The sequence below is a fragment of the Mus caroli genome, chromosome 4, assembly GCF_900094665.2.
Source record: "Mus caroli chromosome 4, CAROLI_EIJ_v1.1, whole genome shotgun sequence".
Classification (NCBI taxonomy): domain Eukaryota; kingdom Metazoa; phylum Chordata; class Mammalia; order Rodentia; family Muridae; genus Mus; species Mus caroli.
In genome coordinates this window covers 144,187,227-144,211,263 of record NC_034573.1, presented here as the reverse complement: position 1 = coordinate 144,211,263, position 24,037 = coordinate 144,187,227, and the positions used below count along the sequence as shown (strand labels likewise).

Sequence of the window (24,037 nt, the reverse complement as noted above, 5' to 3'; positions counted from 1 at the left end):
CCGGTGCTGGTCAGACCGTAAGAGGCTTGTGGCCCTACTCAGGCCGGTTTTCTGCCTCCCCAACCAAAGCAGTCTCAGGTCCCGCGCGATTGGACTGGAGCAGAAGCTGTGTTCCACTCACCAGAAGTCTCAAGATCCTGTGGCAGGTGTCGTGGGTATCTGGCGGGTGTCAGCCGACCCTGCGCCCTAGCTATCCCGGTGCTGGTCAGACCGGAAGAGGCTTGTGGCCCTACTCAGCCTGATGACCAGTTTTTCCTTTGTCCGAGCTTCCTTTTCTCTGAGCAGCACTGTGGCACCTGGCACTGGAGTTGTAAACTTCACACATTGCTAAGAGTCTCCATTTGACCTTTCCTAAATGTTGAGTGCTGTGTGGACAGGCTGCTGGCTGTCTGTGGCTCCTCCTGGTCCTCAAAGGGCTGCTTTACACCTTCCTGTGAGGTAGAGAACCACCCCCACCCCCACCCACACATACACCCCACAGCCTGGGATAGGGCTGCTTTGACCACTACTGAGTCACCAATGGTCAACAGGTTTCCTCACTTCAAGTAGCTAGAATCAGGTGTCTACCACTATATAAATACTGGCCCTGGCCTGACACACAGGCCTCTCTATTGGCTGCCCAGTCAGGGTGGTGCCAGTAATGGGCACTGACCAAAATTTATGAAGGCTGGAATCCACCTATTCTTCCCAACCAGGAGCCTTGGGAGCAGAGGCCCCCCAGGACAGGCTATATGCATGGCCCGGTCTCATCTTGTAGTTATGGTTTCTGTGCATTTACCCAGCACCCTTCATGAGGGTAAAGGGAGGTAAATGCAGCTCACTGCCTTCCACCAGTTATGGGCCTTAGAGCTAAATGATAGGACAAAGTAGGGACTAGGAGTTAGATCTCTGGCAGGCAGACAGACAGACAGACAGGGATAGGCACAGAAAGAGGATTTCAGGCTTCTTCCTTGCCCTCAAGACCTGAAACAGAAGGCCTGGCAGCTTGAGACGAAGGCATGAAAGGTGTCCCCAATTCTAGCCTAGTACACCCTTTAAAAAACCAATAGTCCTCCAGGAGAAGATTAGACTTTGACATCTCAGTCCCACACCCCCAGTGTGTTTTGTAGGGGGGTCTTTCTCTGTGTGTGCCTTGCTATGTGCATTTCTGCTCCCCTGGTCTGTTTTGCAGGGGGCCTTTCTCTGTCCCTACCTTGCATTTCTGTCAGGCACAGTGCTGATACCTTTCCTTCCAGCACTTTCAAGGCAGAAGCAGCCAGGTCTCTATGAGTTTAAGCCAACTTGGTATGCATAATGAGTTCAGGCCAGCCTGGGCTACACAGTGAGACCCTGCTCCTAGAAAAAAAGGAGGGGGGGTGTTTTTCATCTGTTGATTCTGCCTGCAGAGTCTGTGTTTTCCCCTGATGTTAACTGTCTTGTGTTTGAGGGGTTTCCCCCCCCCCGTCTTTTAACTCTTTAGGAGTCAGATACTAAGGGGGGGGCAGGGCGTGATGAGACCGTGCCAAGCAAGAGCTGACATGCCAGATCTTGCTGCAAACTGAGGATGGGCTTGGTGGGGTGCAATACCACATAATGGCCTCAAGGGGTCAGCAACAAGTCGCCTTTCCTAGGAGCGGTCTACCCGCGGACCAGCTGAGACCCAGAGAGTTCTGGGTCCCAGGTCTCAATCCACAGGTCACTCCGAGCTCTTCTCCTCCCTCCAGTGTGACTGACGCCCATTTGGGCCTGGCCCTGTGGCCAACTCGTGCCCTGTCCAGAAGATATCACACCGGAAAGAGCAGAGAGGATGGCACAACCCAACCCCCCAGCTTCAGGGCTGAGGTCGGAAGCATAGGAAGACCAGGGCACAGGTAGCTAGGCAGGAGTGTCACCAGGGCATACAACCCCACACTGTTGGCCAAGAAAGTGCCAACCCAGAGTCTCCTGCATCACCTCTGTCAGAGCTAGCTCTGGGGCTACACCGCATGAACTGTGTGTGAGGGCCGTGGTGTGAGGTCACAGCTCTTTCCTGAAAAACAGATGACAGAGGTGGGTCAGGATGGGGACTAGTACTGGCTGCGTCTCAGGACCTCGGGTTACACCCAGGTCATGTCCCTGTCACGCACAGCCTAGTGAGCCAGGCAGAGCAAGCCACAGTAAGAGGCAGCTGTTTTTATTTTAATATTTACTTATTTATTATATGTAAGTACACTGTAGCTGTCTTCAGACACTCCAGAAGAGAGCATTAGATTTTGTTATGGATGGCTGTGAGCCACCATGTGGTTGCTGGGATTTGAACTCAGGACCTTTGGAAGAGCAGTTGGCGCTCTTAACTGCTGAGCCATCCCATCAGCCCGAGAGGTGGCTGTTTTAACAGATACGGTCTCTCTTCTTGTCCCAGAGTGGTTGAGGTTCTGCTCTGGTGGCCATGCCCTGAGGGGTCTTGGGGATATCAAACCATCTGAATCCAATGTTGCATCATCATCAAAAAAAAAAAAAAAAAAAGCCAGCTGTAATGGTGTCTGCCTATAACCCCAGCTCCCAGGAACCTCGGACAGCCTGAGGAAGGTGAGTCTGGACTAAACATACTCGGCAGAGTCAGGATGGTCAGGGCCGGGTCAGCCCAGTCCTGACCACCCTGCCTCTAAGAGGGCCCCCGCTCTCCGATGGGAACTGGGCACTTCCAGCCTCTGGGTCCCTCCACCTCAGGCTACCCTCCTGGACGTGTTCCCTCCATTTCTTGGGCTCTTACATTCACTGTGCCTCTTGCCTACCCTCCTCTTCTCTCCTTGATCAGAGCCACCCTTGGGATCTCAGGTTTGATAGCACTTCGGTGGGCAATGGTACAGACCCCATCCTTTTCCACACGAGGAGCCTGACCCCTAAAGCCCACATGGGGGTCGTTGTTACCTCCTCATTCTTGAGGACACTACATAGACTTGGTAGCTGTTTTCCTGAGATCTGGAGACTCGCAGCCAGATCTGTGTGGCTAGCAGAATTTCCAGCCTTCAGAGTTCTCAGTAAAATGAGGTGGTGATGGATAGGTTAAACCATGAAATGTGTTCTTGGAGATCCTGGCCAGGGCTGCCCTGAAGCAGCCAGCTGCAAAGAATGCAGAGGGTGGGGCTTTCTTTCAACAAACAGGTTCCCGCAGGCCCGGGATTTCTCTGAAGGCTTCCTGGAGGAGGCGGCGGAGCTGGGAGTGAGGCACAGAAGGAAGCGGGCATAGGAGCAGGAGGGAGGGTAGACAGTACCCGAGGGCGGACTCCCGCCCGAACCACCAGACGGGTCACGTGAACGCAGGCGGACCCAGGTAGAGCGGTGACGCAGCCGGCGCGGCCAGGTGAGGCGGTGGCGGTGCAGCAGGTGCCCAGGGCGCGTCCCGCCCTCCGGCCGCGCAGCCGCTGGCGGAGCCCACCTGGCCTCGGCTCCGCCCGACCGCTCGCCCGACCGCCCACCGCGCAGGAAGTAGAGAGGGCGGGACCGGCCGGCCCCGGGACGCGGGGACCCAGCGGCACTGCAGGCTACAACCGCCCGGCCGACCCTCGGTTGCGCGCACAGGTGAGCCTGGGGACCGGAGAGTCAGCCAAGGGGAAGACCACCTGGGGCGCCCGGAGCACCTCTGCTCCACTCCCCTCTCTGCTCCTCGGCGACTTCATCGCGCCCCGCCCTCTCTCTTGGGCTGAAAGCCGGGGATCTGGAGCCTAGCTGCCCAGAGCCACAGTCCAAGGGACACTTTGCAGTGGACCTGGTTAGACACTTGAACGCAGAGACTCCTGGGAAGTCCCGGAGGCGGGGGTTGGGGGGGTGCGTGGAAGTGACTCTTCCGGGAGCTAGGTAGGCTCCAAGAATGAGTGGCCTGACCCCCTCGTGCCCTTATCCCACCTTGGTGGCTTTGGTGTCTAGTCCTCTAGCCAGGCTCCTCAGTGCCTTCCAGAGGGAGAGGGCTGTCCCAGAAAGCAGAGGTCGGCACTTATAGACTGGACGGTGGTGAGCACCTGTCCCCAACCCACTACCTTGATTCCCGTATCTGTAAATAAGGAGCAGAGATCTATTTTGAGGTTGAGCGAGAAAGATGAATTTGGGCATGGGCCTGGTCCCAGGGGCCGAGATCTGAGTTGGTAGCCACCAAGATGAGATCTTAGCGGCCTCCACATCATGCCTGGAGCCCAGACAGGAGCTGGTAGCTCCTAAGTAGACGCTTGGGTGTGTTTGTCACTTGAGTGACCAGCTGCAGGGTCCCAGGTACTGTGTGGGGCCATTCGTGACTGCATGCCAGTATGCCCTGATAGCACTGGCTCCCTACCCAGGTGTGTGGGCACCGAGCTTGAAAGTTGCTGTTTGTGGATTCAGGCAAGCTGCTTCAGCCTCCGGGCCTTGGGCCTCTGGGCCTCTGTTTATCCACCAGAGTTCATTGACTGAATGTACCTCTGCTATGTTCCCTTCTGGGGACAGACCCTTCTTTCTGCCCATGGTCCAGAGAGAAGCCTCGGACCATGCACTCACAGCATGGCCTGGTAGAGGGAAGGGTCTCGGGGCTTTGAAAAAGTAAAGACTCAGCCAGAGAACAGGGTGGCCAGAGCTAGGTAGAGGTTCCCTGCCACCCTTCTCCAAACACCTAAAGCCAGAAACCCCTGGTTAGTTGGTTTGTTTTTTAAGATATATTTATTGTATGTATTTAAGTGTTGTGCCTGTATGTATGTATATATGTATGTGTGCCACAGGCATGCCATGCCTGGTGCCCATGGAAGTCTTAAGAGGCTGTTGGATTCCCTAGGGGTTATGAGGAGTTACCCATAGTGATGAGCTAGCATGTGGGTGCTGGGACTTGAACCCAGGGCCTCTGCAAGAGCAGTTGGAGCTCTTTTCTGTTGAGCCATCTCTCCGGCCCAGTAGCAAGAAACTTGTTAGTGCTAAGAGTTATTCCGGGGAGTTGTCTCCAGCGTGACACCTCCCACAGGGCCCGCGTAAGGAAGCTGAGTCCAGAGGTGAGGCAGCTGCTTGAAGTTCCCGTAGCTTGTCTCTGCAGACAGACAGGCCGGTGTGATCCGCGAAAGATGGTGGCGGCCTTTCTGTTTGACCACCTGGTCTGGATGTTTGGTTTTGGTTTTGGTTTTGGTTTCCAGATCCATCCTGCCATTGCCTTAACTCACTCGTTCTCTGTGACATCCTGCTCAGGTGACTGCCCCTCCGGAGCATCCTGAGTCCAGAATCCTGTCATCACATCCAGTTCCTGGTTTGAGGACAACCATCTAGGTCAAGATAGGGCCTCAGAGCTTGGCTCCTCCCCCTGTGCTCTCACCAGCTAGGGCTTGACCCAGGCAGGTCGCTTTCCCTGGGCTTCTCACTGCCTGCCAGAGAAGAAGTTAGGGGAGGGGCTGAAGTCATAGCCGACTAGAGGGTGTCCTCTGTGGACCAGTTTTTTCAGCTGGTAAACTGGATTGTGGAGGCCTGGCCCTAGTTTCCCGTCAGGTCAGGACTCTGGCTGCCCCCCCAACTTATGCTTCTTTAGAGAAGCCTGCCCTGCTTGAGATGCTTGGGCTTATGGAACGTGCAGGAGTGATAGGTGAGTGTCTTGGGCTAAGACTGGATGCACTAGGTAGGTGAAGAACGGCTAGCCATGATCCAGTTTTCCCCACCTCAGCTTTGGAAGCGTTTGTTCCAATTGGCTGTTACAGGCTGCTTTGTGCCCTGCGGCTCCTGGCGTCCTGGCCTCAGCCTCGGGCCTCAGGCCTCAGAATGCAGGTGGGCGTGATCAACAATATCTTCAGCTGTTACTAAGTTGTCTCCAGGTGGGCAAAACTGCTCTCCCCCGCCAGGCAACATACACCTAACAAATGGAGCTAGCTGGTATGCGTTACAAATTTGGACTCCAAGTCTCCTGCTCAGCCAGGCAGGGTCACCCATGCACAAGGCCACCATTGTGGGTTGGCTGAGGCAGATCCAGCCAGGCAGAGATGGCCCAGGCACAGAGCTGATGATGGAGGGCCTCTAGCAGGGCTTAAAATCTCAGATTCACGGTGGTTTGGGTTCCTATGACCAGCTGTAACCAGCTGCAACAGGCTCAGGCTAGGAAGAAATCAGGCTTAGGGGACTAGAAGGCAGCACAGGTACCCCACAAGATTTGTGGGAAGCAATCTGCCTGAAAGGGGAGGGGACAGAGGACCAGAGGCAGAGAATCCCACTCATCCAGGACCACACCCACAGTGGTCCCCTGAGATGTCTGTCAAGATCTCACTGGCGCTAATGGGATCCTGCCTCGTGGTTCTGTGACCTGTGTGCCCCAGGATTTGTTCCCACTGAGGGTTATTTAGTGTGGCAAAGAGAACATGGGCTATAGGTTCTAAGACCTCAAACATGGGGCCATTTTCAGCCCACCCTGAGCAGAAGCAGCTAAGAGTCACCGTCACTATGGCATGTAGGTCTGCTGAGTGGCTCTGACCCAGTTTCCGCTCATTTTTGTCAGGACCTCGGGGCAAGTTGGTTCTCACAGAGCACCAGAGCCTCTTCAAGTGAGACACGAGGTGGGCACAGGACAGAGAAAGTACCAGCATCAGTTTGTGAGTTGAGCCCCAGTGTTTGTGGGGTTACTTGGAAGAAACTGTTCCTGCATCCCAAAAGCTCAGACTTAGAGAGAGGGTGGCTAGACACTCGTAGAAGGTGACTTTGGGGGTGCTTCCATGCCCCCTATCCTGTGAGCCTGGGGTGCCTAGGATATGGAGAAGGCATAGCTGTTGCCCATAAGGAGCCTGCAAGACCTTACGTCTGGCTGTTGGTATTCCCTGGAGCCCACTAGGAGACTCTGAGGTCCCCGTGTGCCAGTGTCTTAGTGAACCAGTCTAGAGGAAAGACGACCCCTTGGAGACATGGGCTGGAGCAAGGAGTCTATGACCCCCTTGTGTCCCGTGGGCCTCCCATCCACAGCAGAAGACAAAGCAAGACAAGCGATGTCTTGCCCTCTAGGTTAACAGGAGATGTTGCATTTGCGAAACAAGAACAGGATGCTAGGATTGGAGCACAGTGAGGGGTGGGAGGGAGCTAGAAAGGTGGACGGGAAAAGTAAGAAACTAGGGACAGTGATTAGTGCGTGTTACAGAAAGGACAGTGCAAGGAATTGTGTATTAAACAAAATTGCCAGGCTCAGTGCGCAGGCCTGGAATCCCAGGCACTTGAGAGGTTCAAACAGGAGGACCACAGATTCAAGAGCTGCCTGGGCTGCAGAGTGGATTCAAGACCAAGCTGGGCAGTCTAGTAAGACCCCATCTCAAACAAACCAAAATTAATCTTCATAAGGTGAGGGCCAGGGTATGTATGTATGTATGTATGTATATGGATTCTGTTTGGTTCAGAAAAGCCTTGGCTGCTGCTTTACGGCCCTTCCAGCCAGTCAGGGATGCTTGAATGGACTCTGCAGGTCATTTAGGAAGCTGTTAGGATATCCTCAGGTGAGGGCATTGTTCTTACAGAGCCCATTTTGCAGATTGGAAGACTGAAACTGAGTGGTGGCATATTTATATATATATATATATATATATATATATATATATATATATACACACACACACACACACATATATATATATCAGTGGTGTGGCAGCCTTCTGGCGTGGGTGAGGTGAGGGAAGAAAAATTATCCAGGAAATAATATTAAGATACATGCAGACACAGGCATAAAAATTAGGGACAAGCTGGCTGGAAAGTCTACCTAGCACCTTAGTCAGTCAGTGGATGTTACAGGGCTGGGCTAGGGTAGAGAGGAGGACAGGTCACTGTCTGAGGAAGGGAAGTCTGGAGGCCTTAACAGCAGCAAGAAGAGAAGATTCTAAATTCGACAGGGAAGTCATCCCCAGTGGGAAAGCTAGACCTTGCCAGCCACCAGTCCAGGGACTGCAGTGCTGTTTGACAGGACAGATACCCCAAATCATCACCCTGCTTTCTGGGGTCCCAGGCAGGCTGTTTGCCAGGCCTGTGGGTGTGGTGCCAGCCTGGAAACAAAAGCCACTCCCAGGAATGGCTCACAGGACAAGTTCCCTTTGGGCACCTTCTGGCCCTGTAATGGACTTTGCCCTCTGCTCGCAAGGCCACCGCCTGCCAGGGGCCATGCTATCCTGTGAGCCTAAGCTCAGAAGGGGTGGATGTTTGCTGGTAGGAGGAGGCAGACTAACAACACCCGGCCTTCCATGTGGTCTGTTCTTTCTGACTGAAATGATCCCTGTGTAAACAGATCGGTGAGAGGTCCGTTCTAGGCCATCGGGAAAACAGCTAAACTAACCTCTCAGGCTTAGATAAACCAGACAAATTAATTAAGGGTGTGGGACCCCACACCACACATGTGTAACAGATGCCACTCTGGGGGAGGCCTGGTGTGATTGTGACTGCTATCATCCTCAGCCAGTTTGGAATGTCCTTAGGAATGTACCCTCCCTTGGGGTACTAGGCCCCAGCCTGCCCCTCCCTGGGGCCAGCTAGGCTCAGCCACACTCAACTTCTTGGGATAATTTTAGCCAAGAGCTAAATGCTAGAAGAACCCGGGGCTTCTGGAGGTGAGCTGGGACACGGCCAGTTTCCTGGGTGCTTGCACTTGGTGTAGCAGTGTGGCCCAATGTGAGCAACGTGGCCAGTCCACGTGTCCCCTTCAAGGAGGGACTTATAGGAAGTCTTGGCACCATTCTGGGGTCTGGAATGTGGGGTAGGGTGCAGCTGTGTGACATGCCTGGAGCTCCAGGGTGGGTATGAGCTTCCTGAAGGTCAGAGAGTCACCAGTTCCTGAGGCCCTGGACCCATCCAAACAGCCCTGGTCCTCACTCAGACTCCGGTAACTCTAAGGGTAGCTGTCCCTTCCCGTCCAGTTCAGTCCATCTGTCAGGCAGGGCAGATAGGTACCACACCCTGAGAGCTGACCCTGGGACAGTGCCCAGGGCAAATGACAAGGGGTCAGTGTGAGCCTAGAGCCTCACCCCTGACGTAGGCAAGTGACGTGGGTTCCTTTAACTAAGACTCTTTCTCATCAACTGGGACTTGGAGTTGTTGGCTTTTGACGAGATGGCCTCACTGTGTATGTGACCCAGGCTGGCCTCGAACTCAAGAGCCTCCTGCCCCAGCCTGTTCAGTGCTGAGGTTTTATGGGATATCTCTAGGGTCCTCTTAGGCTCAAGTCATTTCAACCTATACAGCGTTCTGAGCATATAAAAGGCTTCCTCTATGTTGGCTCCTTTGCTATTAGAAAAAAATAAAGGGAATGTTTTTTCAAGAGGAAATTTCCCCCTGGAAACTTTACATTAGGGCCCTATAGAGTTCCTTGACTCTTGTTGGCCTGTCTTATCAGTGCAGCGTCAGATGCCAGAGATGCCAGGGATTCTGTTTGGTTCAGAAAAGCCTTGGCTGCTGCTTTACGGCCCTTCCAGCCAGTCAGGGATGCTTGAATGGACTCTGCAGGTCATTTAGGAAGCTGTTAGGATATCCTCAGGTGAGGGCATTGTTCTTACTGAGCCCATTTTGCAGATTTGAAGACTGAAACTGAGTGGTGGCATCTTTAATCATTGAGGACCCCAGGTTTCCAGGCCCCCAACAGGGCAACTCCTGACAAGTGTGGAGGACCCCCAGTCACGGAGGTAAGTGGACAGCTGACCCTAAGCAGATTGGTCAGTCTTGCTGACTGGTCCCCACACGGTGTTTCTTCCACACCAGCCTTTACGCTGGCTCCTGCTGTATCTAGGCCATAGCTCTGTTCATCTCACTCTCTCAGGTCAGCAGGATTCCCTGCCCGGGAGGGTCACCCCTTCCTCTTAGTTAGCCAAAGCTCAGCCTTAGACTGTGTTGTACCAAGGGAACAGAAAATGCTAATGCTGTAGGAGGAGATAGAATATTCTGGAAACTACCACTCAGGGCTGCCTGCTGTTGACAGGCTATGACTCAATGATTAAAGATGCCACCACTCAGTTTCAGTCTGCAAATCTGCAAAATGGGCTCAGTAAGAACAATGCCCTCACCTGAGGATATCCTAACAGGTTCCTAATGGGCCACGGTGGCAGATGGGGGTGGGGTGGGATGGGGGGGTAGACAATGCTAAGGGTAAAGGAGTCAGAGACGGGCCTCAGGCACATGCGCTGCTGGGATGCACGGGTGGAGTGGCTGAGGAATCACATGTTGGTGGTGGCTGTCGGTCACCAGGCTATGACTCAGGCTGAATGAAGATCCTGCCACTGCCTCCCTCATCTGCACTGTGACCCAGGGTTTGCCTTGGGACTCCCAAGACGGGGATTATGAACCCCCAACTTCTGAAAGTACAAATGTGTATTGGAGAGTGCTGTGAGGAGAGGCTTCTTAGCCAGCCTCGGAAACTGTGCCTGACCAGGAGAAGGGGAAGCCGCTCAGAAACTCTGCCTGGCCAGGAGAGGGAAGGCAGCCGGCTCTGCTCAGATCCTGGCTCAGCTGCTTCTGTGGTGGACGCTACTGAGCAGGAGGGCCATGGTCAGGTGGAGAGGGTCCTCTCTTTCTGCCCTCCATCCTGCTTGCTCTTCCTCATGATCTCAGGGTCAGGTGGCCCCTTAGCAAGAAGGCAGAGCCAGGCAGGGTCACGGTCTCATCCACAGCATTTGCTGCAGTCTCAGGAAACCATACACAAAACACCCATACATCAATAAGGGGCCTAGCTAGGATTCTGGTCCTGGTCTCTGTTGCTTCTGGGCCCAGCCACAGATCTTCCCTTAGTTGCTAAGTCCTGCCCAGGACTTAGCAGTTGTGTCAGAAAAATCAGGGTGGTCCCTCAGGCTCATTCCAGCCACTCTGTGCTCCCACCAAGTCTTTGATCTCAGAGAAGAGCAGTTATACAAGGATCAGTGTTAGGCCCAGGGAGGCTGCATGCAGATGCCTCCCCTTCCCCCCCACCCCCAGCCTTTCACCTCTTGCTTGCCCCTCTCTAGGCCTCCTCTGTCACCAGCATGTCCCAGAGACATTCTGACAGCTCTCTGGATGAGAAACTACTGGAGTATCGCTTCCATGCAGAGCTGCGCCTCGATGCCAACGGGAACCCTATCCCTGGACTCCCCATGGTCCGGAGCTCCTTGAAAGCCAGAGCCAATGCTGCCTTTGAGCCAGATGCCTCAGAACCCCTGCCGCCACCTCCGTCACCGGAAGATGAGGATCCTCGGCCCATCGTCCTTAGCACGCAAAGCCCCGCGGCCCTCAAGATGGGCACGCAGCAGCTCATCCCCAAGAGTCTGGCTGTGGCCAGCAAGGCCAAGACCAAATCCCCAGCCCGCCACCAGAGCTTTGGGGCGGCTGTGCTCAGCAAGGAGGCTGCCAGGCGGAATCCTCAGCTCTTCTCAGCCCCCAGCTTCTCGTTGGATGACATGGATATGGACGTGGTTAATACCGGGAACCTGAGGCGCAACCTGAGGAACCAGTCCTACAGGGCAGCCATGAAGGGCCCGGGGCCACCCAGTAGCAAGGGGGACTCAGTCCAGCTTGGCCCCAAGCTCCAGGCTCTCGCTGAGGAGGCTGCTCAGCCTTCCTCCCGGTATCCAGCCAAAAATAAGGTAGGGGCCTGCCCCGACAGCAGGGTGGGCAGTGTGTCTAGGAGCTCTGGGGTTCACAGGCAGGGAGCCAGCTTGGTCCTGTGTCTCTCACATTTGGCATCATGAATGGCCGCTGTTACTGAGCCTTGCCGGGTGCAGGCTCCTGACCATCTTGGTTTAACTGAATCCATTTGAATCTCATTGCTGTGGCTGGAGGAGGTTGAGTCAGGCTCTTGGGAGTCCTCCATCCCTGCTTCCATCCGGAGTGGACAGCAGAGGGAACCAACCCAAGCATGGAGCCACCCTGTCTGATGACACTTTCAGCAGGGCCAGGCTCAGGCTGCCAGTGGGATAAGGAGGGTCAGTGGGTAGGCCTCACCACCTTTCCCCCAGCCCTGCTGCTTCTCTGCCTGCCCCGGGTGAGCAGAGCTCATTCCTGAGCTATGGTGTAGACCCAGCTGTTCAGAACAGAATGGGGTCCTGGCTCTCTGGGTCTCCAGGTATCTGCTACAGATAGCCACTGGGCAGGAAGGCCATGGTCAGATAGTAGTAGCCTTTCCTTCCCCCATCCGTTCTGCTCATCAGGTCAGATGGGAGAATCTCTGTTTAACAGCCATTCAAGGCAGTTGATTCCCAGGATAGGGAGCTAGGAGGTCTCTGGGCCTAAGGTGCTTCCCTCAGACTCAGGGGCACCCCAGTCACAGGGCTCAGTCAGCTTCCATGAAGGGCCTAAGTTGGGCCTTTGTGGATTTTTGACCCCTAACAAATTCCTAATACCTCTGAGCCTCAGTTTCCCCATATATATAAGTGAAGATGGCTGCCATCCAGCTGTAGCATACTCCAAAGATGAGTACATGCCCTCTGTCGCCCAGGGCTGCACTAAGCATCATGGGAAGAGCATGCTTAGGGCTGTGTGTGGCATTGTGGGAAGAGCATGCTTAGGGCTGCACTCAGAATCATGGGAAGAACATGCTTGGAGCTGCATACAGCATCATGAGAAGGGCATGCTTAGAGCTGCATGAGGCATTGTGGGAAAAGCATACTTAGAGCTGCACTCAGAATCATGGGAAGAGTATGCTTAGAGCTGCACTCAGAATCATGGGAAGAACATGCTTAGAGCTGCATACAGCATCATGGGAAGACCATAGGAAGAGCATGCTTAGAGCTGCACTCAGCATCATGGGAAAAACATGTTTACTTGGGCATCAGAATGATAGCCCCCAGCATACTGCACAAGCTTCTGTGAAAGCCAATAATGGCTAAGGCAAAGCCTCTGTCTATGGTGCCAGCTGCCGTCCTTTATCCCAGATCCCGTGCCACATCTACCTGAGATGCCTGGTTCTCAGGAGTGGGATTGGCAGCACCACCCCCTCTTAGAACCAGGCCTGCCATGGTCTCACTTGTCCATGGCTCAACTCAGTAGTGAGTCCACCTTCAGCACCCATCCTTTATCTGTTGCATGCCCCATGCTGGTGTGCCAACCTGTGGCTGCTCCCATGCCATGGGGGCACTGGGAGGGTGTCAAGGGCTGGTGACCACGTAGGAGGCACAAGGAACCTCCTAGATGAGAGGGCTCCCCACGGTCTCAGGGCCAGGGGGAGCATTGTGGGAACTGGGGAAGGATTCAGAATGGAGGTGAGTGAAAAGGAGCTAAGCCAGGCTCAGCTGGGAGTGTCACACTCAGACACAGAGACAGAGACACTCATGGAGAGACACACAGAGACAGGCACACAGACACAGGCACATATAGACAAGTACATACACATAGAGACACACAGACACAGCCACACACAGAGACAGACATGTATACACATAGAGACAGATACATAGACACAACACACATAGAAACACTCATATGGAGAGGCACACAGACACATAGACATAATACACACACACACATAGATATAACACACACAGAGACACAACACAGAGACACAGCCACACACAAACACAGACATGTACACACATAGAGACAGATACACAGACTCAACACACATAGAAACACTCATATGGAGAGGCACACAGACACATAGACATAACACACACACATAGATATAACACACACAGAGACACAACACACACAGACACAACACAGAGACACAGGCACACACAGACATGTACACACATAGAGACAGATACATAAACAACACACACATAGATATAACACACACAGAGACACAACACAGAGACACAGGCACACACAGACATGTACCCTCATAGAGACAGATACATAAACAACACACACAGAGACACAGGCACACACAAACACACAGACATGTACACACATAGAGACAGATATATAAATACAACACACACAAAGACACTCATATGGAGAGGCACACAGACACATAGATATAATACACACAGACACACACGTAGATACAACATACACAGGCACAGGCACACACAAACACACAGACATGTACACACACAGACACGTAGACACAACACACACACACGCACAAAGGATACACATGTAAGGGGAGTTTTCAGGCCCCAGCTGATTCTAAGGAACCAGAAGCAACTTTCTTCCCTGGAACCAGTGTGTCTGTGAAAACCTAGTGTCCCAGCCAAGAGTGGGGATTCCCCAGAGCTCAGTCCTTCCAGTCCCTTCCGTAGTTGGAACCCCCAGCCAGTATCAGGGCCAGACTTTAACCAGCAGAAGTCTCCAGACCCCTGCTCCATTCCCACCATGCCCCACTATGCAGGGAACTCCTCTCAACTGGATTGATCCCTCCCTAGGCAGTCTTCCTGCAGCAGGCCCCAGCACCAACTTTTTCCTGTCTTGGTCTCTACCTTGTGCAGCTAACATTTAACAAGTATCTTCTCAAGTCAGCAAAGCCCCCTCCCATTGGGTGATCCCTTACAATCTCTGGGCTACCCTAGCAACAGAAAGGAAGCTGACCCACACCCCCTCTCTACTGACTGCAGGGGTTTCTGTTTCTTGTCTGCAGAAAACTCTCGGTCGGAAACGTGCGCACAAGGGCTCTTTCAAAGATGGTAAGTGGTTCCTGGGGAAGCGAAGGGCTCAGCATGGCCAGGAAGGGCCAACCTGGGGACCGTGTGGGTCTGAGAAGATGAGGTAAGGCTGGGCAGGACATTGAACACAGACCCCAGTTGTTGATGTGACTGTTGCAGCTAGTAGAATTCCCTCGGGTCACTTTGTACCCCAAGGACTGGACAGAGCAGCTTCCCACTATCTTGAGTATCCGATGAGACCGAGGTTTGATTATAGGCATCAGACCTCCAGAGAGGTGGACACACATCTCTGTTCTTGGCATGGAATATTCCTAGTCCAAAGAGAGTGTCCTGGGTACTGCAGCTTGTGAGGAAGAAATACCCTGGGTTGTTGTGTCTACCTGGTCCCACCGAGGCTGTAAGGCTTGGAAGCTAAGCGGATCCAAGACACAGTGACTCCAGTGAGAATATCCTTCCCTCCTGGCCATGTTAGCACCAAGCCCCTGCAGAATCTCTGAGAAACTCCCTGTATGCAGCAGTAGCACTGTTCTAGTCTGATGATAGCAGCTGCACAGGCTCAGAAGTGCCCTCAACTGGGCTGGCCCATGCCAGACTAGGCTGGTGGTATTGTTGGCTTTGGGCGGCAACCAGCATGCTCAGGCCCCACCTGAGTACCCCAGCTTTCCTCTCTCAGACCAGACACAGTCAGCCGTGCACAGCTCTGGTTGGCCCGCTTGGCCTGACCTACAGTGCCACATTCTACACTGGGCTGCTACACTCTTCCAGGCTGGCCGTGCCCCACTGTAGGACCCAGTGAGCCACAGCGGAGCCTGCATGTTTTTGAGAGCTTTATGGGGCCCTTGGGAGGGCCATGCCACCCCCAAATCCTCCTGCAGACAGGTGGCTCTTCTCTCCCGAGACCCCCAGCTGTACCAGGAGATCCGAGAGCGGGGTTTGAACACCAGTCATGAGTCCGATGATGACATTCTTGATGAGCCCTCCGGCCCAGTGGGAACTCAGAGAGCAGATACCACCATCGTGGTCAAGAACTATCGGCCTGCTCAGCTCACCTGGAGCCAGCTCCCAGAGGTAAGGAGTCCCACTCCCATCCTGAACACCCAGGATGACCCAGGTACAGCAGGAGGCCCCATGGCCTTCCTTTCCCCAACTTATGGTGGCTCAGGCCCTTAACCAACAGATTTTAGAGCCACAGGGATACACAGTTTGCCTTGTGTCTTCTGTCTATGTAGCAGGAGGTCCTGCTCAGTCTGACCCAAAAGGAGCCCCTTTCCTAGGACCCTCATCTTACTAGAGCAGGAAAGGGTCACAAAGAAACAGAGACATAAGGAGAGCAGCCTCTCCTTTCTCCCCATATTCCCCACATCCAAAAATTGGGTCCTGGCAAGCTTTGAGGGCTCAGTCAAAAGCAGAGACAGGATGGTAACCCTGGCACATAGGGGCTACGGCATGAGGGACATGACTGGCTGCTGTTAGAGGCACGTGACTCCTGTCCTCTGCCGCCTGTGGGTGTGGCAGGCAGAGGGATGATAGACCCAGCTTTCCCTTCATTTCAGTACAATGGAGCTTCTTGTTTGCTTGCTTGCCATGGGGTTGAGGGCACCCCCTTGAGAACGGGACCCCAGTCAGGGAGGTCTACAGCAGGACAGATTCTGTGCCCCACAAGTGAAAATGTCCAGAGGTATACATTTATTATCCTGCTAGAGGCTAGAAACCGGGGGGCCGGGAGAGGTGATTCCCCCCGATCTGGGATGGGGCCCAGCACACTGTACTCCATAACACTGCCCAATATTTAGAGCCTGGCCTATCCAAGCTTGGACTTTTGACAGTCCCTCTCCCCAGCCTGTGGGTAGGAAAGCACAAATGGATCCAGTTCTCTATCCTGCAGAGGCCAGGCATTGTGGCCGTCCAGCCTGCCCTGGCTTGCTCTATAGCTGTAGGTGTGAAGGGGCCACTCTAAGGCAGCCTGGGGACCACTGGCCCCAAGTGATGAAGAGTGCAAGTGATAACAGTCTGTACCTCCCCTGACAAGACTCTGACTCAGCCGCCCAGGTGGAGTCTGACTCACTGTTCCTCTGGACTCCCTGTCTGTCTTCCTGACCTGGCCCTAGGGCTCTATAGGTGGAGGAGCATTGTCCATGGGGAGGAAGATAGGCTGAGGAGACACAGCTGAAGGCTTCTGATGGAAGCCGCTCTGCCTGGGCTCTTCCCTTCCTCCTCCGGGATGCTCTGTCTTCCTGGCCCAGAGGAGGATGGATAGAGGTGGGAACCACTTCATCTGTAGGACCTGTGATGCATAGCTCGTTGGCCCATGTTCTCCTCAGGTGCTGGAGTCAGGTGTCCTGGACACGCTGTCAACGGAAGAACGGAAGAGGCAGGAGGTAAGACCAGCGGGTGGGGTGTGCTGAGCAGGCTACAGCCCAAGCTGTCCCTAGACACGGAATGGACCACACAGTGCCCTGGGAATTAGAAACAAGAATGGTACCCTCCCTCACCTACCATACTGGCTACCTCGTGGGCCAGGTACAACGATGGCTGAGGACTGAGCCCTTTCACTGCCTTGTAAACAGCATAAGAGAAGGACCAGAGTCCTAGCCAGGGAGGAGGGATGTGGCTCAGTGGTAGAAGGTTTGCCCAGCATGTGTTAAGCCCTGAGTTCACTCTTCCCCCAGAAAGCAAAGTCCCAGAAACTGCCTCCACACAGCTGGAGTTGGTGAGCCAGAGAACACAGGGATATGGGCTTGTAGCCTATGCGGCCGTCACGACAACCCTCTGAAGGAGCCCCACACCCCGGCCTTCCCTCCCCCCTAGAGCTCATCCATCACTCTGAGCATCGTCTTCTCGTACAGGCCATCTTCGAGATCCTCACTTCTGAGTTCTCGTATCTGCACAGCCTGAGCATCCTGGTGACTGAGTTCCTGCAGTCCCGGGAGCTGAGGGCCACTATGACCCAGACGGAACACCACCACCTCTTCTCTAACATCTTGGATGTGATGTCGGCCAGTCAGAAGTGAGCCACCCTGTCCTTCCGCACCTAGATCCCCTGGGTCCCCAAAGATGCCACTTTAAACCCTGCCTGCAGGTGGTCATCTCTGTAGTGATATCAGTAAGCTCTGGGTGGGCCCTGGGTTGCACCCATGGTGGCAAGCTTGGAGCAGCCATTGGCTTGAGAGAAGGTATAACAACCTGTAAACGCCCTTGAGGGTAGGCTGTGGGGACACTGTGGTAGAGGGCATCCTAGACTCTTTCAGGAGAAGGGGAACGCTTCTCTTGTGTATAACCCTATACTACCAATGGGTATCTCACCTCAGCCCTGGGCAGCAGGAGTGCCCACAGTATCCTCACCCAGTCAGGTGATAGCCTCGAGTTGCAGCCCCAGGTCATGTTCTACCCTGCAGTGTCTGGTGGCCAGACTGGGTTCTAATTCCAGAGCCTAGAATCAGAGGAGGGCCAGGCGTGCAGCTGCAGGCTGAGGAGGGCATGTCTGCCTTGTGTGTATGTTCACTTGCTTCTGTGAATGCATGTATGAGTGCTTTGTACATGTGCACGCCTGTGTATGTATCATTGCACACTACCGATGGATCTCTCACCCCAGCACTGAGCATGGTGTCTTCTTATACGTGTTTGCACACACTTATGTGCATATGGCCTTGCTACTGCGGCGATCCAGGAGACCCCAGGCCTCCCAATTCCTTTTGCCTGGGCTTCACTGTTTGTCCAATGAGGCTGGTGCCTGGGCCTCGTTAGGGTCAGAAAGAGTAGGTCACAGAGTTCTAGCTCACAGGCTGGGCTCTCCAAACAGAATGCTGGCTCCTGTACGTCAGGGTCTGCCTGGCCCTTGCTGAGCCCACTCAGCCTGATGCCGTGGGTACCCTCTCCCTTAGGAAGTTTCAGGGAAATTTAGACAGGGAACAGGACTGTCATATCTCTGGAGACAGAGGCTTCCTGTAAGAGGTTCACTGGCCGGCTGTGGGAACTACCCACACAATTCACTGGAGGGGAAGGGGTTCCCGGGAAGTGAGTGACCCTCATGCAGATTTCTGGCCCCAGTGTGGTCCCTTGATGCTGTGCAGCCTCTGATTGCTCAGCATGGCCATTACTGTCCTGGGCTGCGACTCTCCAGCCTCCCCCCTAGCCATTCACAGTGGTCTCCTCTGAGAATTGGCGCTATTTTGGGCCAGTATCAGGAGGCTGGCCCTTCTAGACCTTTCCAGGAAATGCTAGGAATTATGCATTTCAGCTGAGGGGCCTAGCCTGCCAACTTGTGCATGGTGGGCCTGTGTCCAGGCAGCCTTAACTTCTGTTCATTTATGGGGCCATGTGCTTCTGAGCCTCCCTACTGTTAGACGGCTTCCCAAGGGCCACTGGCCCTCAGAGTGCACTTGCTTATAGGAAATGAGATCCATGCAGATAGAGGGTCTGTCAGGTCCTAAGGCCTGGGAAGGGCCTTCTCAGACAGATGGAGCCAGGGCCTTGAGAGGTGGGCATAGCTCAGGATCACCTACTGGCCCCACATACCAGGCAGCTATGACCTAGAGAACCCTGGGCTAACCTCTGATGTCATTTGCTTACATTGTTACCACCCTGCCTGGCTCATCATCGGAGTCAGACTAGCAGTTTTTTTGGAACCTCTGACAAGAGCCCGGGCCTCCCAGCTCATTCCCGTAGGGGCTGGACTCCATGCGTGTTGGACAGTTTGTGAAACCTTGCAGGGAACTTGGCTGGCAGAATCACCTTTGTTTAAAGACCCATCCCTAGGGAGACGTGGCTCTCCCTAGGTCCCTCAAGGCTCCATTGCATCATGGGATCTCTGTCCTTGAGCTCACAGCCAGGGACAGGCATAGGGGTCGTGTTGGTACAAAGGCAGTGTGAAGAGCTGATCGGTCACAGAATCCCCTGAGGGTCGTGGGACAGCCCTCTGCAGGGCAATGTGGGCTAGCCTACACAAGGTTCTGCCTGACCCACTGGGCATCTGCTATGTACTGCCTCCAAGAGTGGTCTGTGTGGACTTTTTTTTTTTTTTTTTTGTCTATATGCATGTGTCTGTGTAGGTGTGTGCACACCAGTCAAAAGTGAGCCTTTGCTTCCCCACCCACTCCTCCCTTTGATGCCGCAGGTTCTTTGAAGCCCTGGAGCAGCGGCACAAAGCTCAGGTGTGCGTGGAGGACATCAGCGACATCTTGGAGGACCATGCTCAGCATCATTTCCACCCTTACATTGCCTACTGCTCCAACGAGGTCTATCAACAGCGCACCCTACAGAAGCTGTCGTGAGTTTGGCCCCTACACCCCAGCCTACCCACAAAGGTCCCACCTGCCCACCCACCCGCCCCGCCCCGCCCCGCCCAACCTCTTTCCAAAGTCTCTGCCCCACATTGCAGGAACAGCAACGCAACCTTCCGGGACGTTCTGAAGGAGATCGAGAAGCGGCCTGCGTGTGGGGGCCTGCCCATGATCTCTTTCCTGATTCTCCCCATGCAAAGGGTGACCCGGCTGCCACTGCTGACAGATGTGAGCATTGGGGGAGGCTTGGGTGTTGCCATGGGAACCCACCTGGAGGCCCCGCCTGCCTCTCTGACCTCTTTCCTTACACTCACAGATCTGTAATTGGGTAATTAACAACACATATTAAGGCGGTGTGATTAATCTTGCTCACTTTGCGGTCACTAAAACGGGATGCTGTAGCCTGCAGACATACACTTATGCGTGTACACACACACCCTGGGCCCTGAGGAAATAATGCTTCTGGGTCCCATAGTGCTATTTCCCAGGGTGGCCGGGGCAGTATGTGTGGTACCAGATCTCCTTGCCTGAGGTTCAGAGCCCATCTGTAGACATACCAGTGGGCCCCAACAGGACCCTCTCCCACACTTCCAGATTCTGCCCCACTTAGGCCCTCCTGGAAGGGGCCCGGGTGCTTCCCAACTACTCTCTCCTCCAGACACTCTGCCTGAAGACGCAAGGCCATCCCGAAAGGTATAAAGCTGCCAGCCAAGCCCTAAAGGCCATCAGCAAGGTGAGGCAGCTTCTCTGCTAAGAGAGATCCTGGGTGGGGTACAGGGGAGGCACCCTATGGACCAATCCATGTTAAACTGAACCCTGCAGCTGGTGAAGCAGTGTAACGAGGGAGCCCACAAGATGGAGCGCACAGAGCAGATATACACACTGAACATGCAGCTGGACTTTGGCAAGGTCAAGGTAGGTACTGTGCCAACCCCATACCTTACTCTGCTGTCTTAGGAATCACAGGCTAAAGCAAGCAAGAGGTCTAGGGGTGTGTGGGAATCTGCCTGGTGGGGTCGGGGGCAAGCTAGGGTTGTTGATCTTCTTGGGCCTTAGATTCCCTGTGGGAAAGGAGGCCCTTGAGCCTCCCTGACTCAAGGGCAAAGAAGTGTCAAGGCCTCTCCAGGACTGTCCCCACGCCCAGCTTAGGCAGAACATGCCACAAATGCCCAGAAAATCAGGACTGGCCACAGCTGTATAGGTAGAGCATGGAACCTGTGGGGCAACTCAGTGGCCATTCCTTAAGGTTCAGTCCTAACAGGGACAGCAAGCTCAATTCAGGGTGGCAGGGAGTATCCCTTCCACGCCACCCTCACCTCGCCCCATCCCATCGCCTTCATCCCTAGTCCCTCCCGCTCATCTCTGCCTCTCGCTGGCTGCTGAAGCGCGGGGAGCTCCTCCTCTTGGAGGAATCCAGTATCTTTAGGAAAATCGCCAGCCGACCCACGTGCTACCTGTTCCTGTTCAATGATGTCCTGGTTGTCACCAAGAAGAAAAGGTAGGCACTGGTCTGCAGGTGCCAGGCTTAGAGCAGCTGGGGGTTAGGAGGGATGGGGAGCGGCTCTGAACCCCTCCGCTCCGACCTTGGCATTCAAGGCTATATATACTTCAGTTAATCGGGGGTGGCCGGCGGCTCTTCAGGACTCTGCTCTCTACGGGCTGGGGTTTCCCTCCTTGGCCACGGAAGCTCCTGGAAGTTCTGTCTCCAGGCCCAGGGAGACAAGTGTTAGGAGCACTCTTGTGGTCAACTGACCCTGGCAGGAAAAGCCCTGGTGAGTCTCCTGTGTCCCCACAGTGAGGAAAGCTACCTGGTCCAAGACTACGCGCAGCTAGACCATGTACAGGTCAGGAAACTGGAACCCTCGGAGCCCTCACTGCCAGGAGGCAGCAGCCGCAGCTCCTCCGTGCCCTACCCATTCCAGGTGAACCTACTACATAACAGCGAGGGTCGCCAGGAGCAGATACTGCTGTCATCGGACTCTGCGTAAGATGTGGGACCTAACTGGAGGGGAGTGTATGCGTGCCTGCCTGCCTGCATGAGAGAGCCGGAGTCCCGTGAGGATGGGATGTGCTGAGCTCTTTTCTGAGAGCTTACTTGTCAGTGCCATGCAGGGCCATAAGCAAAATGCAAAAAAGAAATGAATTGCTGTACTGTCCAGTAACTGGGGTGGAAGCTTTAAGCATAAAAGGGACAAGTGTCCACGTGATCAATGGGCATACTGTTGTTGTCAAGGTAGCACATGGGTCAAAACTCCAAGAGAGGGAGGGAACGAAGTGGCAAACACAGAGAGGGGAGCAGTGCTCAACCAGAGCATGGCCATGCAAAGGCCCCGAGGCAGGAGCATCCTGCCATCAGGCACCAACATTGATGCCAGCACAGCAAACTTCAGGACATTAGGTGAGGTCAGAATAGTCAGTGATCATAGAACAGTTTCTGGTACTCTCGGACCCCAAGAAGGAAGGAGGGCCTCAACTACATGCTCTGTGGCCTCCCTCCAGGAGTGACCGGGCCCGGTGGATCACAGCACTCACCTACAAGGAGAGACAGTGGCAGGGCATCACCAACAAAGGAGGTGAGTGTGGGTTACAGCCCTGGGGTTGAGCTGGTTGGACCTCAGGCCACACCACAGTATCACCAGGGCGCCTCACTCGGCAGCTGGACCTTGGCCTGCTGTACACACTGTGACTAGGTTACCCTTATTGGTCCTTCTTAGGAAGCCTGAGGTCCAAGGAATAGAATAGGGCTGGATCATCAAAACGTCACCTCTGGCCCTGGATGGCTCTTAAGGGGGAAAAGTATTATATCTGTGGGTGCCAGATGTCTAGCCTTGTATCCCTGGAAGGCCAGTCTTTATCCAAGGGAAGCTGTCCATCTTGTGCTGAGACAGCTGGTGCCATGTGTCTGTGGGAGGAGTACTGCAGGAGGGAGGACTACCTCGGGCAGAGTACTACTGCCCCTCCCCCCGGGGAAACAGAGTACTCCTGGCTTAGCTCTCTCTCCATTTCCCCCCAGAACTCCCCCAGGTGGAGGTCACCAAGGCGTACTTTGCCAAACAGGCCGATGAGATCACACTGCAACAGGCTGACATCGTCCTGGTCCTGCAGGAAGAGGACGGTGAGTGTGGGTGGGGCCACCCCTGAGTGGGTGGCAACCAGCACACACTCGGCCTGCCTCGTCCCCCATAAGAACTTTCTCAGAGTCAGGAGCTGGGGAGCTGGCTCGGTTGGCATAAGGACCTGATTAGGGTATGGTGGCACATGGCTTGTGGCAGCTCATTGCCGGAGAAGCAAAGACATGCAAATTTTAAGGGCCCCTTGATCAGCCAGCCTAGCTTCATTAGCAAGCTCCAAGGTGACCAGAGACAGAGTGGACAGCACCTGAGGAACTGTCATGATGACCATGGGTGCACATGTATGTGAATCCACATGCATACTCCACACATACACACCACACTCAGTACCTCCAAAGGGAGGATACTGGAATCACGGAATGGAAATGAGTTCATCACTCTGGGCCCTAAGTGAAGCAAGTGGGTGTCCACTCCCTGAGTCGTGTGGCCTTGGGCAAGGCCCCCTTGGCTCTCTTGAGTCAGGAGGGGCAGTCAGTTCCAACAGTCACCCATGCCCTAGAACCCTCCAGAGCAGAGGAGGAGACGAGAGGGCTCCCTCTCATCTGCTGTCTGCATTCAGGTTGGCTACACGGGGAGCGGCTTCGGGACGGAGAGACCGGCTGGTTTCCCGAGAGCTTTGCTCATTCCATCACCAGCCGTGTGGCCGTGGAAGGCAACGTGCGCAGGATGGAGCGGCTGCGGGTGGAGACAGATGTGTAGCTGGACTGACCGCTCAAAGGCGAAGCCATGGTGGACACAGCTTCAGTCCCCTGACCAGCAAGTGGTCCTGCCTGCCCCCAAGGAGTATGAGGGGTTTGTCATGGGAAGCCCTTCCCCTGGGCTCACGGTTGAGTGCAGAACACTGAACATCTATAGATCCCGCTTGCTTAGACATCTTTGAGGCAAGTCCCAGGGGCTCACATTCTGGAAGAAGCCTAGCCTGGCCTCTTACTGGACACCTGAGCTACACCGAGTAACAGTGATACAGGACTGCTGCCTTCGTTGAAGACATCATAGGGTTACCTCCCAGCTGCACCCCTCCATCCCAGGTGGGACAAAAAGGGCCGGTGTTCTGAGAGGACAGTGCTGGTGGCAGGTGACCTGAGGTGCCAGCAGGGATATTGTGATTACAGATCTAAATAACATAAAAGTATTTCTTTAAAATTTTGTTTTA

General features: G+C 54.3%; 1 protein-coding gene across 4 annotated transcripts; it reads left to right on the top strand.

Annotated features, from left to right (window-relative positions):
* Nucleotides 1-3,291: 3,291 nt before the first annotated feature.
* Arhgef16 (Rho guanine nucleotide exchange factor 16) lies at nt 3,292-24,037 on the top strand. 4 transcript variants are annotated; one of them, XM_021159841.2, is made up of 16 exons: nt 3,292-3,540; nt 9,481-9,590; nt 10,902-11,516; nt 14,450-14,495; nt 15,373-15,542; nt 16,796-16,852; nt 17,321-17,481; nt 19,588-19,740; nt 19,852-19,981; nt 20,412-20,486; nt 20,576-20,668; nt 21,100-21,251; nt 21,549-21,737; nt 22,253-22,326; nt 22,767-22,868; nt 23,444-24,037. In XM_021159841.2, the coding sequence occupies exons 3-16, from the start codon at nt 10,920-10,922 to the stop codon at nt 23,581-23,583; spliced, it is 2,139 nt and encodes a 712-aa protein (XP_021015500.1). In that variant the 5' UTR covers nt 3,292-3,540; nt 9,481-9,590; nt 10,902-10,919; the 3' UTR covers nt 23,584-24,037. The 4 variants fall into 4 exon arrangements, with proteins under 4 accessions (XP_021015500.1, XP_029332583.1, XP_021015501.1 ...); XM_029476723.1 differs by lacking the exon at nt 3,292-3,540 and adding an exon at nt 5,062-5,545; XM_021159842.2 differs by lacking the exon at nt 3,292-3,540 and adding an exon at nt 7,821-8,214.

Bases quoted from the DNA above. Each gene is read 5' to 3' on its own strand.
- Arhgef16 (XM_021159841.2), top strand. From the start codon at position 10,920: ATGTCCCAGAGACATTCTGACAGCTCTCTGGATGAGAAACTACTGGAG. The intron at 17,482-19,587 runs GTGAGCCACCCT...TTGATGCCGCAG, and splicing joins GTGATGTCGGCCAGTCAGAA to GTTCTTTGAAGCCCTGGAGC. The intron at 22,327-22,766 runs GTGAGTGTGGGT...ATTTCCCCCCAG, and splicing joins GGGCATCACCAACAAAGGAG to AACTCCCCCAGGTGGAGGTC.